Source organism: Vespa velutina, chromosome 7 (assembly GCF_912470025.1).
Source record: "Vespa velutina chromosome 7, iVesVel2.1, whole genome shotgun sequence".
NCBI lineage: Eukaryota > Metazoa > Arthropoda > Insecta > Hymenoptera > Vespidae > Vespa > Vespa velutina.
In genome coordinates this window covers 307,446-319,547 of record NC_062194.1, presented here as the reverse complement: position 1 = coordinate 319,547, position 12,102 = coordinate 307,446, and the positions used below count along the sequence as shown (strand labels likewise).

Here is a 12,102-nt window from a genome sequence, read left to right as displayed (position 1 = left end):
GAGAGAGAAAGAGAGAGAAGATGAAGAATGGCTCAGAGATTTTTCACTGCCTACCGCAGAGCGTCTTTTACGTCTTTCGGCCTTCCTTTCTTCGCCGGCAAGTCTCATTCTTTCACACACACGTACGCTTCTTCTTTTTCTATCTCTCTCTTCGTCTTTTATGCTTCTCAGATGTAGAAGTTACGAATGAATTAGACCAAGGAAGAGCAAACTCTGCGAACTCTCGTCTCTTTTCCCTTTCGTCGTCGTCGTCGTTCGGCTCGCTCGATGAACGGTGACTTTTTTACCATGGCTATATCCGAACGTCAATTTTCTTTTGTAAGATCTCTCCTCTCTCTCTCTCTCTCTCTCTCTCTCTCTCTCTCTCTCTCGTATTAATCTTCGCCGTTTCTTCCACCAGACTTTGGCGGCACGATCAAGAGTCTCGGTAGTTCTACCGATCGTTTTTCAGCCTTTTTTTTCAAGCAATCGAAAAAAAAGTAAGAATGGAGGGTCGTTTTTAATGATCGATTATTGCTTCGTTAACTACAAATGGTATAAAACCTCGTGAAAATAAATCATGCACATGATTTTTCGTAAAAATTATTTCGTTTCGTTCGTTGAACCCAATTCAACAAAATGACGAATATTTGATACAGCTTTTTCTAAAATTTATTTCGTACGTTCTACGAATATAATACGAATTGCAAGTAGATTGTTCTTTCTTACGAGAAACGATACCGCGTACGATGTCACACGGTGAAGAGATAAAACGAAATTTATTCTCGGAAGTTGTAACTCTGTCATTTACGAGCTAATGGTTTATTACAAGATCGATAATCGAGAAAACGCACCATCGTTCATTTTACAATCGAACGAATGCTTTTTTTCTTCGCGTAATGTTATTTTGGTACGGCGGCGACGTTTACATTTCTATTCATTTATTTATCTCTTATTCCGAAATGAAATAAGAGAAAATAGAAGAAAAGGTTCAGGGTAGCGCGTGCTTTCAAGCGCGCGAGTCAGCATCGAGCGATATTAAATACGATGAGGATGATTTACGAGCGCGATGAATCGCTTTCTCGAATCTTTCTCCTTTTAGAAGGAAGATATGTATTCAGGGACGAAGCAACGAGGAGAACGTACGGACATTACTATTTAGATTTTTCGAATATAGAAAGGAGATAGAGGATTAATGAAATAAATGGAGACTGGTAACAAAGTAAAATAATAGATAATATCATGAAATTTTATCGCGTATATATGTATAACACCCTTTAACTATAAATTATTATTAATTAGAAATCACTAGCACCGCTACGAAATGAGCCAGCAAACTTTCTTATTGCGATTCGATGTAACGATAACTTTATGTAATTTATCGAAGGACGTAAAAGACGTAAAACGTTTTTAGTAGGTACCACGATTAACGTCAAGATGAATCGTGTCTCGAATAATTCTAACCGAGCGTAGTTTTTTACGTGCAAGCTTCTTTCTTTTTTTTTTTTTTATCCCCGTTTATTACGGTCACCCTACATTCCCTTTATCTGTAGCGCTTCCTTTACGTACTTTTTCTCGTTGTCCGCCAAAGAGGCGAGCGAAGGAAAAAGCGAAACGGCGACGGCATCCGTAAAAAGCGGTGATTTTGTAAAATCCAGCCTTTCGATTATCTCGAACCGTCGTGGTCTGAATCGAAACGAGGCTGCGAGAGAATAGGGGAGGAGAGAAACGCCATTCCACCACGTGCATGGATGACACTCGATCACGTTCCATATGATCCATTAACCTTTAATGTCCGAACACCACTGTACAATACCAATTAGCGATCTTGACTTATTACTCGGGGCTCTCTAATAATGCCTGAAATAGGCATACCACCCTTCGTAAAATCTATTTTCCTTTACGTACACTAAGAAAGCGTAGGTAATGATATCTCATACGAAGACTTTCGTAAAAGATATAACATCGGTATTCTAGGTGCTGGTCACTCGTACACGGTTCAGGCGAGTCCATCGAGCGTGACGTTTCTAAACAAGCACCGCAGTATCGATTTAATCGGTCTCAAGCGCGTAACAACGCCCTTCCCTGAAAAGTATATAAAAAAGACACTCCATACATTTTCTAAAGCACAATTCCTTCACAGAGCGAGTTGGTAGATTCTCATAATTCCATGAATATTTTTAAAACGTCGTTTCACACTTGATTGCAAGTTCTCGTTAAATAATTAACACCATTCGCATATCGTTTCATCGGCAGAGGGTTGAGTGACCTTAGTTATAACAATTTCGTGGGATATCGGAAGATTAAAAAAATGACATTTCCCCGTTCTCGTGTATCCGCTCGCACGCTCGCTCGCGTGCATCTACCACTACCATTGTTCGTTTTAAAGCGCATATAACGAGAAAGTAAAGCCGTACTCGCTCTTATCGGATTCGCCAGATCTAGAAAACGAGCGCTGTGTAGGAATGGTTATCTTGTAGCGACGATTTCTATGCTCCGTGTTGCCTTCATGCAATTTTTTTCGGTCGCGTGTCGATACAAACAATAGCTCTCTCTCTCTCTCTCTCTCTCTCTCTCTCTCTCTCTCTCTCTTTCTTTCCGCTCTTCTCGTTTACCACGCTTTTCGTTGCTCGACGCGTTATCAATTTCATTATTTCAGCAGAATGCGTCGGGATAGCCGTCGTGCGTTTCACGCTCGAGAAAAGTGAGGTAAACGTGCTCTTCCTACCACAGTCATATACACTCACGCGATTCTTCTACTCGTTTGTTTTCTTTTGTCTCTCTCTCTCCCTCTCTCTCTCTCTCTCTCTCTCTCTCTCTTTTGACGTTTTTTAACTTTCACGGATGTAATCAAGGATGAAAAATGTGACGATTACGCGAAGAGCAGACAATCTTTCTCGTCCTTGTCGAAGAATCAAGATGAGAGGGACAGAGTAAATATCATTCTCGTTCGTTGGATCGTCAACGAGGCGAGTTTTACTGCTTTAGAGTAAATTGTCGTTTGTGCCTGACGAGATAATATCGCTAAATATCTTTGACGCTTCTTCGCGAGCTTGCATGCTTTTGAGAGCTCTTCTGGTCGACAAAGATGTCGATTTTTACGCTTTCCCGAGTGCTTTCAATATGATCACGTCTTTTTCGTACGAAAAGATGATTGAAACACGAAGGAGAGTTCTCGAAAAGAATTTCTTTCTTTCACGAGAATTCTTTCGTGCTTCGCTGACTTTTATTTTTCTTATCGATTTCACGAGTTTCCCTCGTGTTCGAAAAACACTAGAAACTTTATCTTGGACGATCGACGGTTCTGCGCTGTTATATGATTTACATGAACTAGACTAATATGATTGTATAATTTTATAAAATGGCGCACACGTCTGTACTATCTATTTATTGCCAACTGCAACAAGAATCGAGACACCCGTAAAGTTCTATAAAGGATTGAGAGTACCGTACGAGTACGCTTATTTACCGAAGTTTATACGGTGGAAAATAGAGAGAGAGAGAGAGAGAGAGAGAGAGAGAGAGAGAGAGAGAGAATCGATCGATTTTAATGCCAAATGAAATCGTCCATGGTACGTGTTAGTTATCTTTCGGTTTGGACTAACTTGGCTTAGCGACCGCGCGAGATCGACCTTTTACGTTTCTTTTTTGTAACCCGTCGTTTTGGGTCGAACGCTCATAAAATTAATTGTCATTGATTAATTCTTGTAATTCTTAATTGCTATTCTCTCTAATAATCGTCTTATAATAATTGTTTGAAAGACGTTCGTCTACGAACGAATTGAAAATTTTTCTATAAATGCCTTGTTAACGAATAATTGATAGTAATTGGTGTGACTGCTTGGACTGCGGAATCAGTTCGGTATGGAATCGACTCGAATGTGTATTCACCCACGGAAACACGATTTTCCACGTGTATACCAAGTACGTACACACGCACATGCATATGGATACGATGAAATCACGTGCGCGAGCCGGCAAATGCGTGGCGATAAACGTGACGTATGGCGAACAATCGGACGAAAAGACAATTATATTTCTATGCGTACGCGTACAAAACTCGCGACCGTTCACCTTTCATCGTTTATAAGTTTATATCGTCCTTTATAAAGCCGTTCTCCCATATTCCTGTCCGCAAACATTGTAAATCGTTCCAATGAAAGTCAAAAAGAATAAAAAAAGAAATAATATTATTACCGTAAAAGTGTAAATTAAACGATTAACTTCAATAAATGACAATTATTCTGGTATATCATTGTTATCCTATGGGTACGACGATATTCGTTAAATGAAAGTATCTAACGAAAGAATACATCCTCGGATACTTACAAAAGCGAGCGACGCATTCCTGTACGCATACCATTGAATGTCCCGTAATATTCTCGTACTTAATCGTACTCCATCGACGTCGACGAGCACGTGCTTTGATCTCGTCTAGATACGGGCAATTAAACCGCGGCCATTGGCCGGTTATAGCCTGGACCGAAGCGTCGGCTGGACCAGGGCCGACAACAGCACGAGTTGTGCGCCGCTCCTATACTGTCGCGCCTCGTCTATGATAACGCACGAGCTGACGGAGTATTGTGCAAGCGGTGAATTGGTCCGACATAATTGCCATAATTGCTCGTTATGTTGAATCCCCTAGCGTCGCGACGTGCCTCCGCGTGTCTCCTCGTTTTGCTAGCTCTTTTCTAATGGAACATGAAAAGAATCAAGGAATAGAGTACGCCAATAAAAAAGAATTTTTTATTCTTCCTTTTCAATTTTCATCCAAAATGTATCCCTTTTTCATTAAACTTGAATAAAAAAAAAAAAAAAAAAAAAAAAAGAAAAAAAAGAAAAAAAAAAAAAAGACGCTTGAAAAGTTTTCGACGAACTAATCACCGTGCGACAAACTTAGCGAAGAGTTAAAAGGAAAAAGGAAAAATAAGAGAAAACGAGAGAACAAAAAAGGGAATGAAATTGCCATATAAAAGCGAGCGAACCGAGTCGTTCTACGATAACGCGCGTGACTTCGACGACGCACGGGATCGGCCTTTGCGGCTAAATTCAATTTTAATAAAGCCTCCTCTGGTAGGTGGATGGGGTAAAAGAAGGTAGGAGAGGTCTGACAGGGAAAGAGAGAGAGAGAGAGAGAGAGAGAGAGAAAGAGGGAAAGTCGATGTAGAAGTTAAAAAGAGAAAGAGGAAACCATCTGGTGGAGAAAAGAAAAGGGATCCTTTACGAGCGAACAATGGCATCGAATCGTTTCGGAAGGCGTCGTCCTATCGTCTACCTCGTGTCGGTCCTTTTCGAGACGTGCAAGCAGAAGCCGCGGCACCTCCGCCACGAGATAATTATATCGAGGCGGCAGTGCGGAATCCGCCAGAAAAACTTGTCCTCGAACCTATCGGAGAAGGTTCCGAGCTCGCTCGATGGCTAACTTCGTCTTGTTCGTCCGACCACTTCGACGCTTCTCTTTAACAATGAGTGTCTTTCACGACTGACTCTCTCTCTCTCTCTCTCTCTCCCTCCCTCCCCTTTTCTACGTCATTATTCTCCTTCTTTATCTCTTTCTTAATCCAAGACATCTATCGTGCCCTCATCGATAATCGAATGCAAGACGCCTTTGAAATTGTATATTTTTGATCTTTTATTTATGCATTTTATCGGATCATTTAAAAGATCATTTCGGAATCGAAAGTTATTTCCTATATATCATCGCATTTAAATATTTAATTTGTTTTTGAATTGAAATTTGCTATCAAATTTTCTAGAAATTTTAGACTTAAAAAATTTTTGTTTAACGCATCGACGATAGAACTATATTGCAATTTCGAACGATGTAATTGGCAGAGAAACTCACCATTGTGGTACCATCGTTTGTTACAGGATCGACATATGAAGGATGTGAGCAAGGATCCAGAGGTGGATTCGAGCCAAGATTATCGTCTCCTATTAGGTTACGAGAACAAGACGCACACCGTGTTACGTTTCAGCAGAAGATACGACACATGCGACTCCAGGGATCTCAAGATCACGGTAAGTGAAATGATTTGCGAGCGATGCCGAAGCTGACTTGGCCGGTGATACAATGCGTTCAGAACTTGTCATTCCGGCAAATTTCAGATTGATTCTCCATTGTTATTATTTCGATAATTGTCAATTTCCAGTAATTATATCAATTTTATGTTACAATTGATTAATATACGGTACCAGTCGAAAATTTGATCGATAGTTCGTTTTAGAGAATGCTTTGTCAGTTAAATCATTCTGTTACAGTTTAGGAATGAAAGAATAGATTTACATCGACTACAAAATTACTACTCGATCAAATTAGAATGAGATTAGACATAGGAACAATCCCGAGCAGAGTCTAAAAGTATCTAAAGTCGAAAAGTCGTGTTATCGCAACTTTCCTTACCTCGGGATTCTACTTTGATAACAGAGTAGGATGACCTACTTCTTTATTTCACCGGTAATTAACTCAGAAATAGATTGCACGATAGAACCACCCACTCGCCGGTGGTGTTCGGTTCAGGCTTTACTCGAAGAAAAGAGATTACGAGCTTGTTACGATTTGCTTTAAGCCGTACAGTCTGGAATTTATGGCGGGCCACGGATAGGACACGAGAATTCTCAAGGCTGCTGTTCTTCGATAATGCTCGGATCGATGCACATCCCGATTCGCTTCGTTTCCCGTTTCTCTCTTTTCCTTTTTTTTTTTTTCCTCGATTAGCCGATTTTTCATCGAACGGAAAGTTTAGACGAGAAGAAAGAAAAACTTATATCGGACGGATAAAAAAAGAAAACGATCGTTAAAGAGAGTGGAAGTATTGGACAAGATCGTAATTAGCAAGATAGCATCCAGTGTCACTGTGGCAAAAGTCTTTTCGACGTTCCAGCCCAAGGTTATCGTTCTGCTTCGGAGTTTCTCCTCGATGCTAATCACCGCTCGTACCAACCTAATGATCCGCTAATACGCGCTTATTACTCCGGCACCAAACCGAAGAACGTGGCTCGAAACTGCGTTGTTAACATTTTCCGCGTCTAGGAGGGAGGAAGCCGCTCGGAACACGTTCTTGACGTAATAGTTTCTCTTCGCATCTCTATATCCAAATATGAAGTCTCTACATAATATGCATTTAGTATGCACAAGTGTATATATATATATATATATATATATGTATATATATATTTATATATGTGAACATATAGGATGATGCCTCGTCAAATTCCCGAGAGCACTACTTTTTACTTAATTAAATAAATACTTTATCTTATTAATGAAACGCGTTCGTTTACATATTATGAAATGAAAATATCTACATGACCGAATCGAGTCACCCTACACACGCACGAATGCCTCGTAGGCGATACGCTTTACGTAAATATTCGTTATACATATGTCGAGGCTCAAATATTGGCAGCTGATTACGAAGCTGAAGTGGTACTTCTATGAATTCCGATATCGATGTCGACGCTGTCGATTTTCTCGTTTCGACGTAGATCGTCTTCTTATGCGGAAAGTCATCGTCAAAATTTTTACGAATCATCACTCTTTTCTCAATGAAAAACTCGTATGCTTTGTTGAAGTAAAAGATAAAAAAAAGAAATATCTAATCGCGAAACAAAACGTGACGTCGATCCCGATAGAGAATCCGTAACAAAGAAACTGCATGCCGTGCATATACCATGATTTTTCTTTCTCTCTCTCTATCTCTCCATCTTTCTTTTCGTCCATTTCGTTACAGGAATGTCCAACTGTTGAGTCATCAAAATACTTTCCAGCAAAAGTAGAACGAGTCGGAGGATATTCTATTGAGAGAGGACAAGCGAACGAGTCAGCCCTGTTCCTTTTCTTTTTCTCTTTCTTGCTTCGAGTTATCCGTCTCTTTTTTCTCCCCTTCTTACGTAGCACCCAGTCTCGTTGATGTATCGTTTTGCTACGTGTACATCATATTTTCACGTGTCGTATCTTCTTCGTCCTCCTCGAGAAGGATCTGAGATTGGCTTGACTCGTTGAAAGATCGAGAGGTATCTTCTCTTACCTCTTCTTTCTTCCTTTATCAGAATCAATAAACGAATGTTATTTAATATCTATTTTAAGTTTTCAACGATTGCTTCGTTTTCGAACAAAAGTATTTCGTATATTCGACGAGTAGTCATAATTTTTTATCAAAAAGCAAAGCTCGAACACGTTCGAGAAAGTTTCTTAAACGTTCTTCTCGCAAATTCGTAAACTCATTGGAATATCTGTTGGTAGACAGTACGTGCGCATTGGGAATCGACGACGCTTACACTATCATACGTTCCTCGAATCCATTGTTATTCGTACCGTCGGTCGTGGTGAATTAATTGAATGAACATCAAATTAAGCAACGTTCTGTCGTAACCGGCTTACGTTAGTGTTGAGGGGAGGTAGTGTGGCGAGGGTGAATGAGGGTGCAACGTTTCGATCGGGTATTAATATTACTCGGCTTCCTCCGGCCTGTCTCTTTGTTTTAGTATGCAGACAGTTTCATCAGTGTGACGTGAAATTAAGCTTAGCTATGCCGTAGATGACACGAGTACTACGTCGTCTTGTGAAGCGCTGGTATTTCTCCAACTGTTTCCGTCTCTCTTTCCCTTCCTCTTTCTCTCCCTTTCTACATATATACACTATATAATACTCTTTCTCTTTTCTTTCATCTCTAGAATATTAATTGGTACAATAACCGAACACGTCAAAGTTGGGAACACATAAGAGCAAAACCGTCTTAAGATTTTTTCCAAAGAAGAAGCTATTTTCTTGTCATTTTAAACAAAATAGAAGATTGAGACGTTGTTTCTAAATTTGTGGAAAGTAAAAATCGATAATAATTTGGGAAACGATCTGAAAGTATATCCCAATACTAGAGAGATTATGAACCTTTGACGTTAGAATATCAAATGAGAATTGGAAAGTGAAAAATACAGAGGGAAAAATAGTCGTACGTAAAAAAGGGAGAAAACGCAGGTGGATCGTGTCGATGGCGCACAGTCATGTGCGGTTTCTCACCAAGGGAAAAAAGTTGCGAGATACTGGGAAACAATGATAAAATACTTCCGCTCATGCGAATCGAAAGATATCTAGTGTCTTCTAGGTCGATCGATCGATCCTACGAATAATTAATTATAATTAAATGAAAATATTCAAGGTGTTCTCGTAGAATTATCGTAAACTTGAGTAAGGAAGAATTGCGAGAGAAAGAAACTATCAAGTGGTTCGACATCTTTGAAAAATCCTAATGAAGGATTCGATGTAGAACGAGAACGAGAACGAGAACGAGAACGAGGTAATGTGAACGGAACGGATTACCGATTCTTATAGAAGCCAAGAAAGTTCCAAGCTAAGGAAACACATTGCGTTTGATGGATTTCCCTTGGAAGAAAAATTTTTCGGTAAGAATATAACCAGCCTCTCCTTCTCCCACTCTTTTCGTCGACTCGTAGAATCTTCCAAAGAATGTCCATTTCGAAAGATTCTCGAGAATAGCCGTTTATTACCAGGAGCTTGTTGGAGTCCCTCTTTCGCTCTGAATCCTCTTGAGTGCAGTGTCGATGAGGCAGGCGAGGAAGAGGCAGTAGGGACTCGGTGAGAGGATCGTAAGCTTCCATGCATCGAAGAGGACGATGTCTCTGGAAAAAGGGATGGCTCCAATGGAAGTGGGACTGAAAGCAACTCTGTGAAAGGAGCAAAAGAGAGGGACAGAGAGAAAGAGAAAGAGGATGAGGGCAATATATAGGAGGGTTCTGCTAGGTAGATCGCTTCTACCTTGCGAACGGAATTGGCTAGCTGACCCGCTTCCGCGCTTCTATTCCGCCTTCTATTCGCGGCCGTATCTAGTTTACCACTTTGGACAGTCGGAAGGTCTCTTTCTCTCTCTCTATCTCTCTCTCTCTTTTTAACCTTCTCTCTATTCCGGATAGCGGAACCGATCACTATTCCAAATAGACGCTTGGATGTAAAAGGAAAATCGAATTTGACCGATGCTGGTCGGAAGAGAGAAAGAGAAAAGTACCGTGCATGTGAGAGAAAAACGAGAGAGAGAGAGAGAGAGAGAGAGAGAGAGAGAGAGAGAGAGAGGGAGAGAGAGAGAGAGAAAGGGCGATGGCCAGCAGGTGCAGCGTTCGATCGTGAACGCTCAAACAAGTATATGACTTTAGAGAGGTGGAGTAGGGTAAAGGGTGAACTTGGAGGAAGCTATCGAACGCGACGGGAAATCGAATCAAGGAGAAAGAAGATTTTCGTGCGAGACCTCTGCTTGGGATGACGAACGTTTGAAGAGAATTATACCGCTGATTGAATCTCCGATCGTTTTGGATCTATTCGATTAGTTAATGGATCAGGATGGAAGGTGGGAGAAGGGAAAATTCGGCGATTGATTTGGTTCTTACTGTTGACGAATGGAAAAGGAAAGTTTGCAGACCTAATGATTTCACGACACAACATTTACTCGATTCTATCACAAAGATTTTAATATTTATATCTGCAAGTAATTTATGTATAAGGAAGTACGATGTACCTAATCGGATGAAACGATCGAGGCAATTATAAATTCTTCGAGTTAGTTAATTTACTTATTGTTTCGTCTGGAGATACGTTTCATCTTGAGAAGATACGTGTCTTTGGATAAAATATAACTCGATTGTGTATATTTTGAGTGAAATAAAAATAATAAAAAAGAAAAAAAATGAAAGAAATGAAAAAAATGAAAAAAAAAAGGAAATAAGAAAAAAATAGGAAAATAAAAGCAGAAAAGGAGAGAAGAAAAGTCTAAACACGAGTAGGAGGGAGTTACTACGCGTTCCCCAGAGACGACCTTCGCGATCAGTCCCGGAGGCGAAAAAGACGTGGAAGAAGAATTTGATCTTGGATCGTGAGGCGCCAATTGCGTCCATTTATTGAATTTCTATCTCCCACGTGAACTCGTTAAAGAATGAAGAAATCGTAAAAGAGAGTGATCCTTTTCAAACAACATTTTCCAAGAAATATTCTCGGTGGTCTTTTCAAAACATAACTATCTTCCTCTCAGCATCTAAATTCCGTCACCGAATATCCAGTGCAAAGAGTAACTTATTATCAAACTAATTAAAGCTACCTTTTAATTTAATAACCTCCGTCCTCGTTTTATTTAATTTCAAGGGAAAACTTTCGCGAAACGATTCCGTGAATTTCCTCTTCTCTCAGAATTATAATAAACTTATTAACTTGTCATTTAACAATGCGTCTAGAGTGTATGAAGAAGTTATACCGAAAGTGCCTCGCATTATATACATGATATACTTACATAGATACATACATAATTACGAGCAAAGTGTTCGTTCGTTAGAATTTGCGCAAAGGAATGAAGGAGACAACAGAGTTAAACTACCATATGTGTTCTTTTGTTTGGTAGATATTATATCTTTTTTGTTTTTTTTCGAAGCAATTTACTTTTTTACATCTTTCTCTCTTGCTTCTTTAATATGTTTGTTATAAAGAGTAAGAGGAAGAAGATGGATCGAAATCGATTGCTTAGCGACTAGTCAATACTACCGACACACTCTTCGGTAACTAATGACAGTTCGCGAAACTTTTACGACCTTTTCTAAGTTTTCCAATCGGCCAAAAACTCACAGACTGACATTTACCTAAGAGAATTTACTCTACGATATAACGTTATCTTTCTTTTCGCTTTTGCTCTCTCTCTCTCTCTCTCTCTCTCTCTCTCTCTCTCTCTCCCCCCTTCCCTTTCTTTCATCCTTCCACAGTCTTTCCATTGAAATCTTTGCTTTCAATGGAACACTTCGCTTTTCCAATCATCATCGATGTCTCTCAATTCTCATTCTCTCCTTGTTTCTTATCTGATGGCTCGTTCGAAACTCGCCGTGAACGAAATTGACAGGAGGGGAGAAGAAGAAGAAGTTGAAAGTTCCGAAGAAACGATCGGAAGAGAAGTAATCAAAAAACAATCGAGGGTAATCGAGAAGACCGTTTCGCCGACGGTGTAAATAACTCTTTTTTAAAGACATCTCGAAAATATTTCGAGACTCGTTTTATAAGCTTTGATACTTGACAAAAGTTTAGAGGAAAAAATTAAATTATGAACTCGTATCGCTAAATTTATATCTTCGACGTTT

At 39.8% G+C, this 12,102-nt stretch overlaps 1 protein-coding gene and 1 long non-coding RNA gene across 4 annotated transcripts in view; both read left to right on the top strand.

Moving 5' to 3' along the window:
• Positions 1-12,102, top strand: part of LOC124950757 (MOXD1 homolog 2) — a 152,088-nt gene that overhangs the window by 108,358 nt on the left and 31,628 nt on the right. For all 3 annotated transcript variants that reach the window (XM_047497988.1, XM_047497990.1, XM_047497989.1), the window contains exon 3: positions 5,851-6,000. In XM_047497988.1, coding sequence (XP_047353944.1) covers positions 5,851-6,000 — 150 coding nt within the window. The remainder of the gene's footprint in view (positions 1-5,850; positions 6,001-12,102) is intronic.
• On the top strand, positions 6,011-11,093 carry LOC124950758. Its single transcript, XR_007101428.1, has 2 exons — positions 6,011-8,554; positions 8,656-11,093. It is a non-coding gene; the product is annotated as an uncharacterized LOC124950758 (long non-coding RNA).